At 39.3% G+C, this 22,900-nt stretch overlaps 1 protein-coding gene across 2 annotated transcripts in view; it reads left to right on the top strand.

The window, feature by feature from the left end:
- The window catches only part of ndst3 (N-deacetylase/N-sulfotransferase (heparan glucosaminyl) 3), a 48,303-nt gene extending 25,878 nt beyond the window's left edge, over nt 1-22,425 (top strand). The window contains exons 7-15 of one of the 2 annotated variants that reach the window (XM_004549531.3): nt 9,275-9,457; nt 9,990-10,086; nt 10,907-11,030; nt 11,628-11,802; nt 12,212-12,382; nt 12,910-13,019; nt 17,627-17,729; nt 18,805-18,915; nt 21,288-22,425. In XM_004549531.3, coding sequence (XP_004549588.3) covers nt 9,275-9,457; nt 9,990-10,086; nt 10,907-11,030; nt 11,628-11,802; nt 12,212-12,382; nt 12,910-13,019; nt 17,627-17,729; nt 18,805-18,915; nt 21,288-21,317 — 1,104 coding nt within the window. In that variant the 3' untranslated portion in view covers nt 21,318-22,425. Of the gene's footprint in view, nt 1-9,274; nt 9,458-9,989; nt 10,087-10,906; nt 11,031-11,627; nt 11,803-12,211; nt 12,383-12,909; nt 13,020-17,626; nt 17,730-18,804; nt 18,916-21,282 lie in introns of both variants that reach the window. The other variant, XM_004549532.3, reaches the window with a different exon arrangement.
- Nucleotides 22,426-22,900: the final 475 nt, after the last annotated feature.

Genomic DNA, 22,900 nt, shown 5'->3' with positions numbered 1-22,900 from the left:
TCATCAGGCAAGTTGTGATAAAATTTTACCAAACTAACAAATACTTAACAAATGACAGATCCTTTTTTTTATTTTAGATAGTTTTACAAGTTCACAAAAATGTTTCAATTTCTCCTATTTCTATTTCTATTTTAGGTGATCAAAAGTATTTTTCACATCTAGTGTAAGTTTTTAGTTTTGATTCAGTTAGCTATGACAGCCTTGCTCTGCTGTGTAACGGTTTACATATTTGCCTGACAAGTGAAAGGTTGCTGGCTTGATTCTTGCCAGAGGAGCAAATCCCTTCCGCATTTGCTTGCTGATGGGCATCCTCTACCAAATCAAACCATGTGGTCACGCCTTGTGACAAGGGAGCAGCTGAAAGTAGCTTTACTGAGAATGTGCCACCTGAAAATGAAAAACATCACGGATTTAATCATGAGGTTCGCTTCCTCAAGTCTTCATGTCTGTGAATGTAGTAAAAAAACACTTTGGGTGCTCACTAAGAGTAGAAAATTACTATGAAAATACTGGACTACTTACACAATTCCCTAGTAAACACAGGAGTGCAGCGCTGTTTGACGCAGTAAGGCCGAGCATGTCGTCAAACTGACATGCTCCAGATTTAGGCCCTAATTTTCGTCATGTAAATTCTGACAATCCTCATTAAAAATGTATTAATGTCATGCTTTAATAGCAGTATACATTAATACAATTGTGTAGCATTAATTCTTAATGAATATATAACACAAATAAACCAACCTCCAGCATATTCAGGGACACATTGAAGTAAAATAAATAATGTGAACTCAGCATAATCCGAAAACACTCTGTCCTCTTTGTCCCTCTCTTGTACACACACACACACACACACACACACACACACACACACACACACACACACACACACACACACACACACACAAGCTAAATACACCCTCCCAACCCCCCCTCTATTTCCACTATCTTTTACTATCTTTTGTCCTCTCTTTCACTTTCTTAATTAGTTTAAAAAGGGAGATGAAACTCTCCTCTTGTTATATCAAGAAAAAAAAAAGCAATTTTCGCTCTAAGTGGGAGCTATCTGCCATGAATACATCTGCACACACACAGTCCATACACATACAGACTGATAAATCATTTTCGCTTTCTCGCTGCTATGTTTCCATTTTGCAGACGTAAAAACGTAATTAGTGTGTGCACTTTGCCCATGTAATCAATAGCGTTCTCTAGCTTTCTGCTTTAGTCCCCGAGGGTTTCCTATTGTTCGATGATCTGCACATTGGTAACATTGACACTTTCTGTGCAGTGACTTTAACTGACCTTTTGTAGCCGTTCACTCCTGGCAACAATCAAAAGCATGCATGTGCGTGCGTGTGTGTTTGTAGGGTCTGGATACTTTTGCGTCAATCCAGTCTGCATTAACGTTTACTGAGCTCAACTCTCATATACAGTAAATAGTACACTCAGCAATTGATTGGACTCTGCAAACAGCCAATAGGCCACAATTCATTCCCCAATAAATGGCCAGAGAGATGTCGAGAAAGATGGGAGGGAGAGAAAAGGGGGAGCAGGGTGAGAAGGTGGCAGACAGATTGAGATTTAATTTTCAGGTCACGGCATCTTGTGTCACTTGAGAATCCAGACACATACAGGGAGGAAGTGATGCACATATAGGGTCTCTCTCTCTCTCTCACACACACACACACACACACACACACACACACACACACACACACACACACACACACACACCGTTGCAATGTTTGTGCATCCAAGGCATCTTACTGCAGTACGTGTGTGTGTGTGTGTGTCTTTCTTTCTTGTATAAATGTGTGTCGAGCTGGCATAAGCAGAGCTATAGACATATATCAGGGCTGACATTTAGCGCTTAGCTCTGCCACTAAGCTTATTAGCCAAACACCAAATATCAGCACAATCTCCCTCCCTCCTAGCCCTCTGTTTTACCCACTTCTCACCCTCACATGCTTCTTCCTTCTACTCCTGTCAGGCTGTCTTGAGGCCTCCCTTCTCTCTTCATCTTATCTTTTTGGTTTTTTTTCTCTTTTTCTAATTTTCAACATTTGCATGTTGACTGTGCTCACACATGTGAATCTTTCCACTCGTTTTCCTTTTTGTCTCATTTCCACTCCTTTCCACCTTCCCTTTTTCCTGCTGATTGCAACTGAAGGCTTTGGCAGCTCGTCAACACATCAAGCCCCTCAAACACACACATGCTCACACAAAATGAGCCACAGTCCAAACAGGGAGAGAAATTACAAAGTGAGAATAAACCTGTGAAAGATGCCAGTATGGACGGGGCCAGTAGATGTTGACTCGAGCGGGCAGAATAAATTGAATTGAAATCATTTGCTGTATTGATGTTCAGCTTTCAATTATCCACTGATGAGGCAGAGACAGTGAGATGGCCTGTGAGACGGGAATAGAGAGAGCCACTGCGAGAGCAATAAGAAGAGAGAGGATGATGGCGAAGAAGGAGGAAGAACTGGGGGTAGGGATTTAGGCTTCTGTTTAGTAGCAATAACAGTTCAATCAGGGAGGAATGTATGTGGAACTAAGTGGTCTGTAATGGGAAACAGGCTACTACAGCTACACATTTAGGAGAATAAAAGCACCAGAGATTGGTTGTGCTGGTTTGGAAATGGTTGAGGGGAGAATAACACACAGACACACACACATATACACATATATATATTCAAAATAATGGAGTGGGTCTGGGAGAGCATGAGTAAACAGAAGCAATTAAGGCTGCATAAATCATCAGTAGACCTATGGAGAACTTAGGTGAAGTTTTACACAGTTTTTCAAGGCACTTCTACGCTGGAAGGTTTCTGCTGTTTGAGAAGCTTCTGTTGGAAAGTGTGTTCACAAAAGAGGTACTGATCTTATTATTTTCTGTTTACTAAACTTAATATGAAGTTAACTGTTAGATAAAAACGTAACATTTTTAATTAGCGACCACTGATCTTTTACAAATGTGTCTATTGCTGTATTTTCTCTGCGAACACCAATGCTGTGTTCTGACGTTGCCTTTTGATACCAAAATTTTATTTAGTGTGTGTGTGTGTGTGTGTGTGTGGGGGGGGGTTGTTTAGTACTATGCAGGATAGTTGACACACAACTTCACATGGCACACATCTTAACCTCACTAGCAGCTAAACACATGAACAGTAGCACAACAAACACAGTGAAACATTTTAAGACTGGCACTCCTGTCTTTGTGCAGAATTCATGAGGTTGGTGAAGCTTTAATTAATCAAGGAAAATTAAGAAAGAGGAAATGGGATAAATGTATTTTTAAAAGTGACATTGTTAAAATTGTACATTATGATAAATAATTAAGGTGTCATGATCAGATCAGAGATGTTTTCCAGACAAAGTGTGCAACGTGAACGTCTTGAAAAATTCCTAAAGAAAGTGTGTTTGAGAGACAAAGAATTCGTGTGACACATGACAGATCACAAAATTAACATGAGTAAAGTGTAAACTCCCATAATCCCTTATTATTTAAATAATAAGGGATATTTATTATTATTATTTAAATAATAAGGGATTATATCCTATTGTTGAAAGTATATGTAGTTTTTTGATATATCAATATACTCCAAAGAATAGAGAAATTGTTGTTTAATAAGTGAAAGAAAGCAGAGATGTCGATTCAGTATATTTTCTATAATCGTCCTAACAAGCGATGGCTCAGAAACACATTTTATTCCACATCTCAAACAAACGCTACTCGCCCAGTACGCAAATAAATGAATGAACAAAACAAGAAATGCTGCCAGCTGGCTTAACGTTAATGTTGAGGAATGGCGGTGAACAAAACTGTGACATTCTTCCATTAAGACAACATTTCAGAGCTGCAGAAAAAGTAACTTTCACAAAACCAGCAACTTAGACAAAACAAGGCAGAGTTAAATCTGCAGAATTTGAGTCTGTGTCGCTTTCTCTGCATGAATTTATAAACTTCAGCTGCTGTGGTCACCACCAGTCTCATCAAGGGGCCTTGAATGACAGACTGTTTAGTCAGGCAGCCAGCCATTATTATAGCTTGCTTAAAGTTTTACACTTCCTTCTCTGTCACCTTTATCTCTCTCTTTCTCCTCATCCTGCTCTTTGTGCTGCCTGCCACCACTATTGTCGGCAGTGATGGTGGTGACAGCCTGAAAAGGGCCTGTAGCATGCACATGACTGTTTTCTGCAGTTTCAGCCATATTTGCCTGAAGGGTCTATTTTTTGGGGCCCACAGTCTCTCCCTTGCGTTTTTTCATATCCATTTTGGAAATCTGACTTTGTTTATTGGTGTGCATATTAATGAGGGGATTAAGCCAAAAGGGGAAAGGTTTTAAAGATGGGGCTGAGCCAGCCCAGTGTCAGTTTTACTCCCCAAAACATTAAATTATTCCATTGTGTGACTCATCAAAATCTCATCCTTCCACAGCTCTGTCATCGAGATGCACCGATTGCAGTTTTTCTGGCCATTGTGATTTCTGTTTTTTGTGACCTGCCAATTCAGATTTTCTTCTAAGAACTATAACATGACAGCTTTTACAAACAAACTAACAAAACAAAACAACTTTCATTCAATGCAAAATATTATTTTTACAATAAAATCAAATATTAAACTTTACAATTTCCCTCAAACTGCAATAACTTATCGGCTCTTCTTGTACTGAAATAACTGAAAAGAGGTGCTGTACACCTACCTTTACCTGACATCTTTACACTTCCAAACAAATAGATTTATATCACATAACAGATAACTGGTTCTTACATCATTTCCCAGCAGTTTTTTATGAGTTCACCAGATAGCAGGCCATCAGCCCTTTTCTCTTCTTCTCTCCTTATAAATTTCCTTTAGCTTTGATCCTTCGCTCATACTATGGCTTCTGGCTTGTGGCTGGCTCTGAGCTCTGGATAGCTTCAGCTATCACTCGTTAGCTTCTTTTAAATGTCCAGCTGTGTGAGGGTGATTTAAATGTCTGATTAGGTTTGAGGATGGTCAGTGTTGTAATACTGCACGTAACGCACTTACAAAATCCATGACAGTCTACATATTGTATTGTACTGTCTTGTCTATATATATATATATATATATATATATATATATATATATATATATATATATATATATATATATAGTAGACAACACAGCCCCATCTTTAAAACCTTTCCCCTTTTGGCTTATATAAAATTTTTTAATTTATTTTATCAACTTTTCTTCTGACGATGCTGTCTGTGCGCTCAGTGGATCTGCACTCGACTACTCCGCCTAGGCTGCACTGTCCAGCGCAGATCCACTGAGCGCAGCGCAAGCTAGCAAGACAGAAGCTAAGCTTGTTGCAACATGGAATATTGAACCTCCCTCACCCTCATTCAGATCTGGCCTTTGGAACTATTTTGGTCTTCATGTGAAGTTTGACCCTGAAAGTAAGCGTGTCATGGACAAAAGTAAAACAGTATGTCGAATGTGCCACGCAATGCTCAATTGGTGGGAACTACTGCGTTAGCGCAGTTAGCTTGTTAACATGTTGACGCCGTCCAGCCCCATGCACGGGGCGATCCACGGTAGCTCGTTAACGGAGATTTGCCGTGTTGTGGCGTTAACGTCATTTCAGATTAACGCTGACAGCACTAGTGGGAACACAACGAATATGACTGCACATTTATGCCGACATCATCCTAGTGCAAAGACAAGTGGAAGCAGACAAAAACAACAAGCACGCATGCTACAAACTTTACCCGAGTCGTTTAGACAGCCATTAGCACATGATTCTCCTTATGGGGACGTGATATGTTTAATATGCTGCTGAGAATATAGCCCAGAAGAAGCGTATAGTATAGCTTTTATTTTGGAAAGAGCCATTTCTCTGTAATAAACTCTCTTTTCCAAAGATGAGTGATTCCTCAATCAGATAGATTTATTATTTTATCCCTTTGTTGTTTCAGCAACATTAAATTTAAAAACTGTACTTTTGAGTTAAAATATATATTTATAATTTTAATAAATGACAAATTAAAAAAGCGTGAACATTTTTTTGTATTGAAAAAATATCGAACCTTGACACCAAAGTATCGAACCAAACCGAACCCTGAATTTTGTGTATCGTTGCACCCCTAATAAATATATATATATTCTCATAAATAGATACAACGTAGATACAAAGATAGATAGATCAGTAAAACAAGTAATTTCTTCCAAAATGCAATAATGTTCAAGAAGATTGGCGCATGTTACAAACCTAAAATACATGACCCATAATCTTCTAGGACATGGTATTTATGTTTGTACGTGAGTGTTTCTGTGCCCGCGTGTTCATGTGTGCATGGGGTTTGAAGAACATCACTCCATGTTGGACTGACACGCCTCATCAGATCATCTAGGTCAGCATGAGATTGGAGAGAGGAGGGGGAAAAAAAGATGATGAAAAAGTGACTTCTTTAGGCAGATGAGAAAGTGAGAGGAAGACATTAAATGGATGGGAGAAGAGGAAGGAAATGAATGTACGTGGGGGGAATGAGGGGAAAAAGACAGGGGACAAAGATTAAAAGAGGGAGACCGAGGAGTTGGAGTTTTATACTTCTCTTCCAGTCTAGCGCCGAGTACGATTCAAGCCCAATTCTGCTGTTAAATTATTAGGATAGTATTCTTTATTAAACGCACATATGGGGCTCAAAGCTATCCAGTATTCAGGAAAAGTATCCAATATTCAACAAGAAAAGGTTTATATGGTTCTGGTAATTGAATTCTTAGCCAGAGCGAGCCCTTCCACCGAAAGGGTTTGGAGGTTTTGCTGTGTTGGGAGATTAACATTCTCTCAAGTGGCTTTTTTTTGTTGTTTTTTAATTCAGACTCACCTGCCAAGGTTACTCCTGCTGTCTCCTTCCTTTGTTAGCCCTCTCTGTACTTCTTCTCTTTTTCTGCAGCTCTCCAATTACAAACACAAATCATCTTTCCTTTCCCCCTTTGTTTAATTTGGCAGCCAGTGCTTAAGCTCCATAATGAATAATTTCCATGTTCAGTAACACTGGGATTCTCTCTCTTGCTCTCTTTGTCTTTCATGCATATACACCTGCACATACGCCACACACACACACACACACACACATACACACACACACACACACACACACACACACACACACACACACATACAGCACAGCCTGTCCCGTTACAGCCATCATAGGCTATTGAGTGGTGTGAAAGGAACATAAATCACTTTTTGATCATCTTGCCTTGCTTTCAAAAAAAAGCACAAAACAACACAAAAAATGAGATTTTGAAATCATTCTTATTTACACAGGTAGGATTTGCCTGCACTCAATTTATGCCACTCCAAATCCTCTTCATTTATATTCGCAACCCACACGCTCCACCCTAAATACTGAGCCACAATATTCATTCTCAATCCCAAGTGGGGCTGTTTCCAGTGAGACATGGTTGGATTTAATTTTACACTATTCTAAGAGTAGTGCTTCAGCTATGTTTTTTTTTTTTGTTTGTTTGGTTCATCTTCCAAGGAAAAGGGTTTTGAGGTTTTCACATTACAATTCATTGGAGAGGATGAGCTAGCAAACAGTTTTTAGTGGAGTGCCTTTCTGTTGTTGTTCCTGGCTGAGTGCTCGGTGATGCCTTGACAGTGGTTCCACATTGTTGCTCTAACATCAAGTAGATTGATATGAAGCAGGCAAGCCTGGGTGGTGCACTGCTGGCTGCTTACAGTGAGCAGAAGATAAGAAGACACCGGCGGATGCACTCAATTGCGTTGGAATGCACAAATGCATAAACATTTGCGGCGGCACACACACATAGACACTCGCGTGCACCAAAAAAAAGGAAAGAAAAATTTGTCTGACGTGGATACCATTGCATTCTCACACAAGTATCCCACAATTCATCTGTTCCCCTTGTCTCCTTTCCACTGTGTCTCTCATGCTAACACACTCACATCAATGTTCAGAGGCGATCAGTATTCTGAGCAGCTTTCCAGGTCAGCCGGACGCTGATCCATCAAACCCCCGACACTGTGTCGCTCTGTATCTACAGCAACCTTCGCCGTTAGAGATGAGCAACAACAGTCCTCTGTCATCAGGAAATTCACTCTCTGTGCTTGAATGAGTCGTTGTATGTTTGTGCATGTGCACGAACTACTTTCATTTTAGGAACAAAAAAAACCATAAGGTCAATATTAACATAAAGGGGAGGCAAGGAAAATGGTACTGGTAGGGTCCGGGTAACTCCCCAGGGAATGAAAGTGGATAATGCAATGTAACTCTGTAATGTGATGTATTTTAAAGGCGAGGTTGTTTTGAGGTTGTAGTAAGGTTCGGGTTATGGTTGGGGTAAAGAGAGGTTTTAATTAAGGCAACACTTTATAGCTATGGTTATATCATAGTTATTGTTAGTCTCCAAGAAATCAATGTGGTCTAAAGAAATCATAGATACATGGCTGTGTGTGTGTGTGTGTGTGTGTGTGTGTGTGTGTGTGTGTGTGTGTGTGTGTTCTACACAGACACATTTATTCATCCATACTGACACACAAGCTCACATTCAACAAATAATTCATACCTTAATGGCTGATGTTACCGTTTCATCCGGACACATTCTCAAGCTCTGTGCAATCACAAAAGAAGCATGTGTGTGTGAGTTTATGTGCGCACACTGACTCGCGTGCATTTGTCTGTAGCAGCTATCTTAGCTTGTCTCTTTGATCAGCCTATAAAAGCACTGAGCCGTGGACAGATAGCCCGGACCAGCACACTATCGCTCCTTCGCTCCCTCTGAGTCTTACCTTCTTCCTCACAGACATTCACTGTTGTGAACACAATCTGAAACACTCCCCCATGTGTAGGTGCATCTTTCCGATCACCCGGTGGCTACGAGGAGCATTGTGCTGCCTCCTCAGCTTTATCTAGGAGTGGTGAATACATCAGTTTCACTTTATCTGTTTGCCTCTTTGTACTTGAAAGCAGCGTTGTGCTAAAAGTTAATGTACAATCTTACATAACAAAAGTGACTGTGTCACTTTGCAAAGTGATAGCAAATATTTATACTTGCTGGACAGCTGCTCTGTTAGGGAATTTAAAGCCATCGCACTCTGAGAAATAATCTGTTTGCTTTCCACTGCACCAACATCAACAAACATGGGGAACTTGGGAAATGGTTTTTTGACTTTATCTCAATTTTACAAAATATAATAAGTACATATTTCCCACTCTCTATTTACATCCTTTCCCTCTCCACCACCACCTTCTCTGCCTGTGTCCTTTCCAGATAAGTATATTCATGACCCACCTATCTAACTACGGCAATGATCGACTGGGGCTCTACACATTTGTCCACCTGGCCTCCTTCCTTCGCTCATGGACGAACCTGAAGCTTCACACCCTCCCGCCGCTCCAGCTTGCACACAAATACTTTCAGCTCTTTCCTGAACAAAGAAACCCACTCTGGCAGGTGTGTTTGCTATGGTATTTTCCTACAGGTATGGACTTGTATTGCTCCTTGCATTTGTACGGTTTTATCGGTGCTGTTGGGAGTAATAAGATGTTCTTATTACTAAGATTAAAACATATTCTGGAGGACAAAGAAAAAGAAATCCTGAAATATTCAGATGTACAAATGATCTGAAATTAGATTAGTAATGTCATGGTCAGAAAACACTACTTAGGTGGTATTTGCTTTGGTTGATTGTAATTGTTTTTGCTTGCGTATGATCATGATTTTTGTTTAAATATTACAAATATCAAGGTTTTTTCTTCAAATATGATGCTTTTAATAGTACTGTTTGAGAGTGTACAGTATATAAGCTTACACAAATTTGTAGTGACTTATGAGCAGTATGCATAAAACAAAAACAAATGCTTATCTCCTCCTTTTTGTGCTGCAAATCCTCTGTGGTATGGATTTTCAGGGGCATGTTTGTGTTTCTGTGTATAATATGTGCATGATTGCTTTAACCTCTAATCCCTTTTTTTCTGTGATGTAGAACCCGTGTGATGACAAGCGACATAAAGACATCTGGTCTAAAGAAAAAACCTGTGACAGATTACCCAAGTTCATGGTAATAGGACCACAGAAAACAGGTAAAGATGCAGAAAAAAAGCCCACAATCAGACATGCACAAACAACAAAGAGACTGCTTCTGTGTGCCCAGGTGTCTGGAACTACCACATCAGAGCCTATTCATTTAATCCCCCCTCGCTCTTGTGGTCCTGTCAGAGGCAGACAAAGGAGGAGGCTCTTACCACCTTTCTTCCACCCACATGTGATCTACTTTAGATGCACAGATAGAGAACCTCTCCCTTTTTTCCTTTTTCTTTCACTGGGGGTCCTTCAAAGACTTAAAAACAAGGTAGTGTGTATACATTACACAAGTCCTGAGTTAAGTCCTCTAATTGCTGCTGTTTGGTGTGAAAGGTTAGGAGGTTCTAGCCGCTCATTAACCAGGTGATAATCTCCCAAATGGGAGGAGGGGGTCATTATAGCAACATTAGCAACCAAACAACAATAATTACAACCCTCTACATCCTCATTTTGTTAGAGGGTAAGTCAGAGATGTTGGAACAAACAGGAAAAAAGACTTGAAGGAAAAATAGCAGGATTGTGCATGAGATAGTGTGAGGGGGACTGGGTGAAAAGAGCTGCTCAGGGCGAGACAGAGGGCACGACCAGAGCCCCAGTGCTGATTGGTGTCAAATGGTTTTAAATCATTTGATGGGAAGGCCTATGATCACTACACACACACACACACACATTCACATAATCAGTTCTCAGCAAGATATAAATCTTGCGGAGGGAAAACTCATCCAGTATGGATCAGTGGATGACAGCTCTCACACACACTGATGAACACACACACTCACACACACACAAGCCAGTTATGAATTATGCCCTTTCTTCCAGGAACGACAGCACTTTATCTCTTCCTACTCATGCATCCCTCCATCTCCAGCAATTTCCCAAGTCCAAAGACTTATGAGGAGGTCCAGTTCTTCAATACCAACAACTACCACAAAGGAATTGACTGGTAAGAACAAGCACAAACACACACACACACACACACACACACACACACACACACACACACACACACACACACACACACACACACAGCCTAACCTCTGTTTGTTGTCTTTGCCTTTTATTAGTCAGTGCTTAAGGTGAAATGAAAGATTGCAAGCCTTTTTGTGAAGTTGTTATGGATTGTCCTATGTCTTGCAGACTCGAGTGATCCATTAAGCAGTTTAGCAGCGTCTTCCAAATGATCTTTTTAAGTCTGCAAACATAAGCCAACAGACATATGGCTGCCTAAATTGACCCATAAATGGGTTGCTTAGCTGACAGAGACACAGCTGGTGCATTCTCCAAAGTCATCCATAAAGACCTGACTGTGAAAATTTTTCATTAAACACAGTTTAAAATATATCGTGTTTATTTCAGGATCATTGTCTGAGCTGTAAAGGCTGTAACTTTGTGACTTTAGAAGTGACTTTGAAAAAAAAACTGCTTAAATGCGGCTGGGTGAGTTTGCAGTGATGATTAATGCTTGTGCATGAGGGGTACGTCTTGAGTGTGTGCATATGTTTATATGACTACTTAATTTTCCCTGTGTCTACTGCCTCAGGTACATGGAGTTTTTCCCCGTGCCCTCCAATGTTAGCACAGACTTCCTATTTGAGAAGAGCGCCAACTATTTCCCCTCAGAGGAGACCCCACGGCGAGCTGCTGCCCTGCTACCCAAGGCCAAGATCATCACCCTGCTCATCAACCCTTCTGACAGGGCCTACAGCTGGTATCAGGTAAGTACTGTGCACAAACACACACAGAATACATTAGATGCTTTTGCCTGCTCACTTATTTTTAAAAAAAACTTGCTACAGTTGCCTGCTTCATCTGCTGCATCTCTGTATTGATTTAAAATTGAGTTCTTTATCCAAGACTGTGCTTGGAGTCGCTTGCATGCACAGAGTTAATGAGCCTAATTATCGATATATTTATCTATGAATATCATTACAGGAAATGTCACAAGATCCCGATATCTTTTCCTTAAGCCTGCTTAATTAATGAGATATGAATGTCAACTATGTGCCAGCGTAAATGTTATATCACTGACCACAATGAAAACACGCTCTCACACAAAAGGTGTGAACGTATTAATCGTCCAGAGTATTCTGTGAAGCTCATTTGGGAGTTGTGATCCTTCTCCAGCATCAGAGGGCTCACGAGGACCATACAGCCCTGCGCTTCACCTTCTATGATGTCATCAGTGCGAAAAAGGGTGCGCCAGCCGAGCTGCGCTCCCTGCAGAACCGCTGTCTCATCCCTGGTCTGTACTCTACACACCTAGAGAGGTGGCTCACGTACTACCCTGCTAACCAGGTATGCAAAGACACAGACACAGGGCTATGCACTTGAAAAAAGTAAATAAGAAGTGAGATTAGCTTCTTAACAGCTCTCTGTGAATTGTGATTGTCGTAAAAAGACATGGCTGAAACAATGGTAGTCGTGTCTTCATTTTAGTGATTAGATTTTGCTTTGACAAAATGAGAAATTATTGATTCAGCTTATGAAAAAAATTTAAGTAAATTGGTCTTAACCCCTAAATGCCTAGTGTGTCATATTTGATGCATGAATAGTAAACAAATAAAAGTTCAAAACTAAATAAATTGCATAAGACATTTGCAAAAAAAAGAAAGAAAAAAACTGCTGGATGTAGCGAATATGATGCAATTTAAAATTCATATATGCTAATTAACATATGATCATTTTTTATTTGTCAGAATTAAATAATAAATAAACATTAAAAAAATAAAAATTGAATTTTGTGGCAACTATTCTATGGTTCAAGCTTTAAAGTGTTAAAAGTCAGAGTTCAGATCTGAGCACATGATTGCATCTGTGTGTAGTTGATGATCATAGATGGCCATCAGCTGAGAACTGACCCTGCAGCAGTGATGGATGAAGTTCAGAAGTTCCTTGGTGTCACTCCCCATTTCAACTACTCCCAGGCCCTTACGTAAGTCTCTCCCACAGTATCTCGCTGACTCTCTGTTTTTTCTTAGTGTCAGTCATGACTGTCTTCCATCTCTGGCATGCTGGAGTAACCGAGTGTGCACCGAGGTGGAAATATTTAAACAAATTAAACCCATAACAAGACCCTACTCCAAATTTGTGTGAAGCCTGACATCTACTGGTGAACGGTGGGGACAGCCTGCCAAGTGGTGTCATTCTCTGAAAAAAACACAACAGTGACATCATATGCCTGTTGCTTAAGAGTCATTAAAGGTCAACCTTGGAGTTTGTGTGCTTATTAGAGAGACTCCAATCCAGACCACTGGACAGTTTTGGAAAATGTGAAGCAGGGAATCGATTTTGGACTATTTTCACGAGTTTTCCTGTTGATAAAGACCTCCACCATGGCTATGCATATATATCAACAGAATTAAATAACAGATAAACAATTAAATGATACTCAACATGAATGTTTTTCACTATCTAGTATTGAAATTTCAATTTTTTACACTGTACCCACAGGAAAAAAAACGGAATTTTCGCTGAATTAACAAAAACTTGCCATTTTATAATTACAGGACAATCAAGTCAGTGAGCTACAAGAATTCATTTCTGTAATTTTAACACAGTTCATACAATTTAGCCCCAAGCTGATAAACTGATAAATGTATTTGGTTTGCTACATCAGCATTTCTTTATGGTGTAGAAAAGAAATAGAGGTGGGTTTTTACACTGAGATATTTTTATAAATTATATTTCTTTTCATGGACAGAAAGGGGACTTTGGTTCAGCCCGCATAAGATCAAAGTGGGATACATTGGCTCACGTTACAAAATGAATTTGACATCCCTGGTGTATGAGGATATGTGTAGATGGACACAAGATATAAATGAGAATGTAAACCTTAAAGAGTAAAATGGCAGTAGAATGATAGAAGAAGTTTATGTGCATAAGAGAGAGGTGAATACTTTTTTAGTGCAATGGCAAATTAACAAATAACAAAATATTTTTAATGCTTTAAATTTGTTGAGGAAGTCTGAAATATTCTGATTTGCAAATACTATTAGATGTTTACCTTTGGGCCACACTTAGTGATATCACACCCCATCATTGGGTATATTAATGTCTAATTGCATTACTTGCATTTTGGAAGTAATGCAATTAGACATTAGACATGAAAGTATTGTGTATGTATATTTCTGAACAAGTATGTAAGAATTACATAATCACTGTGTACCACATTTCTAGATGTATTTGTGCAAGAAAGAAGGGAATAATTAATGCATATTTTTGGTAAAAGCTATTCAGCTGGTGAAGCTTCCACCTTCTTTAAACACAGGACAGTAGCTGTCCTCACATACTGTATCTGCTGCTTGAGTATTTTGTGTTTCAGCTGCCTGAATAAAAAAAAAGGGTAAGTCTGCTGCACAGTGTCAATCCAAAAGAACTAAAATAGCAACGACAACAGTGCCAGTTACCAAGATAAGTAATGAACACATCCATTGCAGTCTTTCACAGCAGATAAAAAAGGCATGTGCACCAAGCAAGTCAGAAAGATGGTTTCAATTGTGTAGCCAATGTATGCTGTTTGCAACCTCAAATACAGCATGTTACACGTATGTGCTCAAATTTCTTTTCACGTGTAGTCACTAAAATGACCCCAGGTTCATTTTTAATCACGCAGATCGATATAATACACTGCATATCAAATGTTTTCAGAGACGAGTACATCTAATATGTTGGTTGAGCTGCCTAAAATATGTCAATCGAACTGGGATAACAACACAGGCTGGCTGGATGCAATCTGGCCCACTAGATGGTTTTTAAAAGTGTGAAAATCGCAGAGAAAAAAAGCATAATTTCTTTTGGACTTCTTACTGGTTTGTTTGTTTGTTTGTTTGCAGCTGGAATGATTGTGCAGAAAAACATTAAGAAATGATCAAGAGAGCAGTTGTGAGAGCTGACTTATTATTGTGGCAAAGATGTTGCAGATGGTTTGCCATAGCCAAAGAGGGTCCTTGTTGTGTTGCTTTGTAATGATAATAGAGTGGCACTTTTCAAGACATGTTGGCTGTTCAATAACATCCATCCATCCACACTTCCATACAGCTTCTTCCACTTAACCAGTTGAGGATTACAGAGGGGCTGGGGCCTATCCCAGCTCTCACAGGCCTAGAGGCAGGGTGCATCCTGGACAGTCCACTATCATATAGTGCCTGTTTTTCAAAATAGATTATTCATTAAATAATTGATTTTTGTTAAATTATTATATAGTAGTACAACTGCTCCAGCCCACTTGAGCTCAAATTTAGCTGTATGTGGCGCGTGGACAAAAATGAGTCTTAATGTACATAACTTAAGAGAATTAGCTTCCGCCTGTGGATGCTCCTGTTTCAACTCATTCTCCATTAGAGATGTTGCATTTGACCTTTATGTTTTGGAGGAGCGTTAAACTGTTTATTTCTCAAGCACCACTCATCAGAATGCAATCTGCTTGCAAGCCCTCGAGTCTACAGACAGGGACATCTAGAATTTGTAGCTCAGATTGGGACAGAGTGCATCTGTCTTGGATCACACACCCACATGCATACAAATAATTTGTAAAGAGATGCATTTTGACAGAATAATAAGGAAGCTGCGTGTGCGCTTGCGAGGTTGTGTTTTGGCTGAAGACCGACTTACACAAAAGCCTAATCTTTCTTTTCTCCTTCTCATTCTTTTGACATGGCAGCAGTCTGACAGATCCTCAACGCTGGAGCCTATTTATTTAATCCCCCTTTCATTTCTTCCTCCTGTCCTGTCAGAGGAAAACTGAAGAAGAACCACTTAACTCTTTTTTTTTATACTTCTATACCCGCTGATGCATGCAAATAAAGAAAATATTTGCATCTTTCAATCATATCCACTGTCAAAAGCAGTTAACAATAATATGCATCTTGTTTTAAATTTATCTCCTTTTCACCTCTTTTATCTCTTTATTTGTGCTACTGTAATCGACAAAAATCTTCCATGAAACTAAAACGATCTAGTATTGTTTTAAAAAATATATAGTTCTGACTGGTCAGGTTATGGACACAGGAATCCTTTGGCAGCTGATCCCATGTGTCCTGTGCATTGTGGGGCAGGTCTATATGAAGTGTGGAGGCTAGGACAACACATTGGGTTTTATTGTGTTACATGATCTTCTGCTGGACAGTTTTGCGGGGGTTATCATGTTGGATTGGCTGGTTTTAATGTTATTTGAATCTCAAGATATAAGTTCCTTATCGGTAAATGGCCACATTCACAAAATTGGATGTTTTACTAATGTTTTTATTATTATTTGAAGAGCTATAAGATTAGACATCAGGTAGATTAATATGAAATCTACCTACTTCTGAGATAGGTTGCCATCAGTGGTGTACATGCCCAGATATTGACACGTGCCAAACTATCGAAAATATCAGAATCTTTGAGCCATACAGTCAAGGGTTCTGATGGCGTTGTTATGCTATTATCAGCATAATTTGTATCTACATGCCCCTTACAGGAAAGAGTCACTGCAGATCAATATTCAAGTTTTTCTGTGTATTTGATGAGTCATTTTTTTCCTATTCTGGTGGAAATTGGTTTCTTTCATAGTGATTATACTCCTGTCCAGAGCACGAGGGGTCCCTGAATGGTTTGATGGATCGTACGTTATGGCATGATGTCAACCCAGTTGAAGATCTTTGCCTGACGCCTCAGAGAGCACGCTCCACCACCACCATCAAAATCTATTGGGGAATGAGTTTTGCAAAAGTAGTCCAATCCCTCCAGCAGAGTACAGTAATTCACAAAGGCACTTTGCTGTGAAGGTCACCCACTATCTTCTTGTATTAAAAAACAGGGAGGGGGTGCAATGCTCTTTTTTTTCTCAGTGTTCTAATTTCAACAAAACTCACAAGGAAAATGTAACACAGGGTGGAGAAATGATACTGAGGTCACAAAGTGGCCAAAAGCAGCACATTCATTTACCTGTGACACTACCTCTTCTATCAGATTGCAATTAGCCACTCTGTGCCTGATCATTTACCTCTTATTCATGGCAGTCAGGAACGTCTTGCAGTTGTCCTTGCAGTTGTTTCTGTCACAATGAGCAAGTATTAGCTGTTTGCTGCTGAATATAAGACACATGACATCTTAAATGCAATGCCATAAATATGGATTGGTTAAAGTGGATTAAACAAACATACCATTTAATGGTTCTAACTTGCGTGCTCCAGGGCCTTTTCTTTTTTTACGTAGAAAACAGAAACCGTTCCAGTGAATAAACAGGCTATAGCCTATGCATATTCCCGTATTTCTTTTTCTACCGCAGAAGAGGATTACTGTATTAACCAATCAATAAACTGTACTTCTTCCTACTGCGTGACTCCGTTAAGACGACGAGAGAGCAGGAAAGGTGAAGAGAGAGTGGGCATAACATAGATGATGATGACAGAAAAGATGTTTAGTTTGTGCGAATAAGATGTGTCCTCTTTTTCAGCTGTAGCTTCTAAAAAATGGAGCACTTCTAAATAGGATGGCCTTGACAGCAGCACTGAGGTTTATTTTTTTAAGTATTTAATTTTTTTTTTCCTATTGTCACAGCTTTGACCCTCAGAAGGGCTTTTGGTGCCAGCTCCTGGATGGAGGAAAGACTAAATGTTTGGGGAAAAGCAAAGGAAGGAAGTACCCCTCTATGGAGCCAGAGGTAAGATGGTTTTTACTTTAATTAGAACATATTATGCTCATGAAAGTACTTACATACTCCCTGAATGAAATGTTTGAAAAAGATGTACAAAAAAGAAAAAAATTGCTGCCAGACTGATTGACAGTGACAGCCCACAATCCCCTCTATCATTGTGGCAAAATTTCCCACAGGACTCAGCATTGGATGGAAACTGTCACCCAATCAGATCTAGCCAGAAACTTACAACCTAATCATGAGGACTCGATAGTGACACAACCTCTGTGTGTGTGTGAGAGAGAGAGAGAGAGAGTGGGATGAAGGTGGAAGGAGAAAATCCAATCCATAAATCTTTGTCCTGGCTACTGATTCCACAGAGGAGACCAGACCTGCAGACAATGAATCACACATTTGCTCTCACGTGAAGACAAACACATAGATGCAATTTGTCTTCCCACATGTACTCACACATGGCTAATGGCTGCGCCTCACTGTCGCCTATAATTAAACTGTTTCTGAGTTTCCACCAGGGGGACGGAGGTAGAGGGCAAAGCAGGGATGGGGAGGGAGGAGGTGGAGGTAGTACTGGGGAGACAAGAGAAGTAGAGAGATGAGGAATTCACACAGGGGGCGAGAGAAATAATGGATCTCATGCATCCTTCATGTAATTTTCTTCCCTTTATAACTTCATTTTTTAGCTCTGTTGGTACCACTTGGCACTTAGTGGCCCTAAAGTCCTACAGAGGAGAAATAAACTGATCTTGGTGTGTGGCTCATCATTAATCTCTCTCTATATATATCTCTCCCCCTGTCTCGCTTTTATTGTTTGTCTCTTCCCAAAATGCCTCTACATATCCCTCCTTTTCAACCCCTTTTCCTCCTCTTGTGCTTCTTTTCCTCTTTTCACCCAATACCTTTTCTGCTTTCCTTCCTATTTCTTTATTTTCCTGTGTTGTCTTTCCAATCTACAACGTATCGAATCCTGATGGACTAACTGTTCCTATTTGTGTTGCTGCCTCTTTGTCTCCCTTACTCCCCCTTCTCTTGGTCTTCTCTATTTTCATTCTTTCATCGTCTCTCATCGTGCTACTCTCTTCAGGCACGGGCATATCTCTCCAGGTACTACAGAGAACACAACGTGGAGCTGTCAAAGCTGCTGCACCGGCTCGGACAGCCTCTTCCCTCTTGGCTGAGAGAGGAGTTGCAGAAGGTCAGCAGATTGCTCATCTCACCAGACTACACAATATATGTTAGTTAAAGAGTCTGAACGAATTAATAGTGTATTAAACTGAGCAGTGAAATATACAGCAGCAATTCAAGTTTTATAGTTTTTTTTATTGATTTAATTTTAATTTTACAGTTGAAAACACTGCACACTTAAAATGCCCAAGGCTAAAATGGGTTAACTTTATTGAGCTTCCATGTTTAGAAAACTATTCAAGACAATGGTTCACTGGACTCTGTGTTGGCAGAAATGTTAATGTTGGGGTTAATCAAACAAACTAAAACTAAATTGTTATAACATGGTTGTACATTTAGTCTGCCAGTCACAGTTTTGTTTGTCCTCTGCTCATCATTTACAACTTAATGATGATACGAAAACTTGAGTATAAACCTGAGTCAGAATAATATGTAAATATTGAATATAAATATCCACACCAGCCCAGTTTTAAACAGGGAATTTTTAGGCAAACACAAGTTCTGGAGGCCAGAATTAGCAAGGCAAAAACTCCGATCTGGTCTCTGGATGGCAAGTAGGGCATAAATTTTGAGTTTTCAGATGTATTATCAAATGTTTTACACCCTTTTCTTCTGATAAAAACTTCCCTCGTGCCCATTTATACAACACCAAAGTAATTGAGTTTATAATTGCAGGGCAGTCTTGCCAATGAGCAGTTTTACACATTTCTTTCAATTTACCCCCAACATGTAAAATGAGTTTTACCTCATGGCTTTCGAGTATGTTTAGAGGTGATAGTGCTGAAAGCAATCAACAGTCTTCAATGATTTCAACAAGACAGAACTCAGCACAAACTTATATAACCAGTTGTAATATATTTTGGGGGAAAATGTTGTCACAACCCCCGTTTAACAAAAGACATACTTTTTTCATCTCAAAGGTGGGAAACACCTTGAGTACAGCAGTTATACCTAAGGTATACACAAATATGACAACAAGCTTAAATAAGATCAATAAAACGGAACACAACATGACCAAAAATAATAATAACAAGATAAAAATTAACCTGGCATCAGTATAAATACAATAAAGTTGAATAATTGTGAATATTAAATATCGATCAAACAAAACTGGATTTAAAATGGCCTGCAGAATGTAGTTAAAACAACTATCAGATGCTCAGTATAATCCGGTCTCTAAGTGATGACATGAAACCTGCTTCCAGGCCTAAACTACTAAGGCTGTTGTGTTTTTAACATGGTTTAATGCTTTGCATCTTGTTCTATTTAATCTCAACAAGCCCCTAAAAACAGTCAGTGATCACTGTCGGCCTCTCTCGGTTTTTACTACATGCTATTCATTCATTTTTCCACGTTAACTTGTGGAAAAAAGTTAGTGTTCATCCTCCAGCTTCACTGTTTTTATGTTATGCTAACATAGCTATGTCGCTAGCGATCGTGTAGTACATCATTGTATACCAGCTAGCCCAACTTCAGTAACCCTACAAAGCGTCACTGCAGTTTAGTCTTCATTTATGTTCTCTGTGATAGCAGAGCTGTACGTTTTAATTTTTTCAGAAACCCCTCAGTCAGAACATGATATATCATGTTTAGGTGAAAACTAGCAAGCTAACTTCCTGCTAACTTCTACCGCTGTTAAATTTAATAAGTTCTCTTTTCATGGATGGCTGGGAAAAGTACAGACATTCTGTACTTATGTAGAAGTATAGATACTACTGTTAAAAATACTCTACTAAAAGTTGAAGTACTGATTCAAGTTCTTTACTCAAGTAAAAAAGTACTTGAGTACTCGCAGTGATAAAACAATAACTACCCCCAACAGCGTTAAAGCAAAAGTAATGAGTAATGAGTTGAAAGTACAGATATTTGTTTAAAATGTAGGGAGCAAGAGGAATAAGTTGACAAAAAAAACTTCTCAAGTTAAATACAGATACCAAAAAATTGCACTTAAGTACAGTAACAAAGTATTTGTACTTTGTTACTTTCCACCCTGGTAATGAACAATGCAGTGCAATAAAAATGCTGAGTGTGTGTCACAATTTGTGACGTTGCCCTGCTGAAAAAAACCCAAATCAATCCAATAGATATTCAAAGCATAGAAGATACACGAAGCTTCATAATGTTGTTGTTCTCTTTTTTTGGCACACTTGAATGTGCTGGATTTTCTCACGGTTTATGAGTCAAAGGCAGTCAGCCACATGACATAAGTTTTCTAGTCCACTGACAGCATTCACATCATGCTCCCGTTCTATTAACTCGGTTAGCATTTAGATCAATAAATCAACAAAGTGCAATTAAATTACTTTATCCCATTTCTTTCCCTCGTCTCTGCATTTCCCTCTGAATCCCCTCCCTCTCTCTTTGCTGCTTCCTGAAGGTTAGATAACCTTTGCATCCATGAGCCATGGTTAAAAGTCTTGGGGTCAGGGACCAGGAAAGCGACCAGGAGCACCTAACCTTCAGATGCACTGTCTGTGGCCTTTTAGTGCACCCTGAGGTGAAAGCGAGGACAGAGCGCCTTGGTTCACCGAAGAGCTGTGACCCTGCTGAAGGGACCAGAAGTAATGAAAGCGCAAAGAAACTTTGTGAGCTGATACAGAACTCTTGGATGGATGGGTAGATGGGTGGGTGGATGGATCTGTCAGGTGAATAGACAGCTCTGAAAAAATGGGACTAAAGGAAAGAACCACATGACAACAGTGACGCAAACTGTGGGGGACAAAGAGAATTTGGAAAGTCTTTGATGCCCAAACCCTGTTCCGGTGAATTCTCGTGCACACCTGCAGTAAATTCAGTGATCAATAATTTTTATTTTATTATCACCTTAAATTATGTTGCCAGAACAGCGCTGGTCAGCTGTGCGTGGTTCTCATAGACGTGAGTTTGCACTATGTTCTGCTCTATGTATCTCCAATACAAAAACACATGCTTTGAGGTCTCTTTTTACCTTTTTTTTTTTTTTTTTTTTTAAGTTTTCTGTTTTAATGAAAGAAAGAAAGCAAGGAGGACACATGCATAGACTCAGGGTGAGAGAAAAACTGTTACTTTCCATGCTAGGTTCTCATTTTTTGTGATTTTTCTTTCTTTTTTTAAGTACAGCTAGTTTTTGGTAGATCTGGTAGCTTTGTTAACCCGTAGAGATGTCACTTGTGGCTTTAGTGGGAAAGTTTGGACTGTACATGAGTCACTGAAGCAAAAAGAATTGCCTGCTCATTATTTTACTGTGACAAGACATCCAGGGGAACATTGTGTCCATTAAGCAAAGAATGAGTGCTGATGATTTTAGCTCTGAGGAGATACAAATTTGTGGGTGGAAGTCAGCCTAGTGGCTATGACAGTTAAAGTAGCTATGCTAACTGCAGGCAGTTTTTGTTTTGTCGGTGTCTCAGTTAAGTCTCAACTTGACTTTTTCTTCCCCTTTTTAAAAGCAGTGGCCTCTGTTCTTTAGCTTCAGTTTGAATGCAAAATCCCTAAATGTCAAACACAAAAACCAAAATTAAAGAAATGGATATGACTGACAGCTGATATTTTTTAACGAGTATTATATTATTGTATTACCTAAATGCGGGATCATACCTGAAGCCACATTTGTGAACTTACACTATGCTGTTTCTACTCTTCTAAGGTAAGTGAAAATGACATGATGAAAGTATGCAGTGCATCTGGTATTGTATCAGAGAACATTTAATCAATACAACAATACTTTGCATACTGGCTAACACTTTTTATTTTTTTATTGTTATGAGATCAATATTTTACTTTTGATGTTACTGATTTTATTTTATTATTTTGTTTTTTGCAAATATTAATATACAACATATACAGGCTATAACAGATGAATGAAAATTAAAGGAGAGACCTGAATCCTTAATCTTTAGTCCACTTGGAAGGAAGTTTTGAGTCAGTGACTTTTAGTTGTGACATAGTATCTTGGTGGAATATAAATATAAATGAAATAGCAAAGGGGGGGTTAGGGCTTGAATATCATCCAAGCC

The sequence above is a fragment of the Maylandia zebra genome, linkage group LG6 (assembly GCF_041146795.1).
Source record: "Maylandia zebra isolate NMK-2024a linkage group LG6, Mzebra_GT3a, whole genome shotgun sequence".
In the NCBI taxonomy this organism is placed as follows: domain Eukaryota; kingdom Metazoa; phylum Chordata; class Actinopteri; order Cichliformes; family Cichlidae; genus Maylandia; species Maylandia zebra.
The sequence above is the reverse complement of the archived record's forward strand: the minus strand, read 5'-3'. Positions and strand labels throughout refer to the sequence as shown.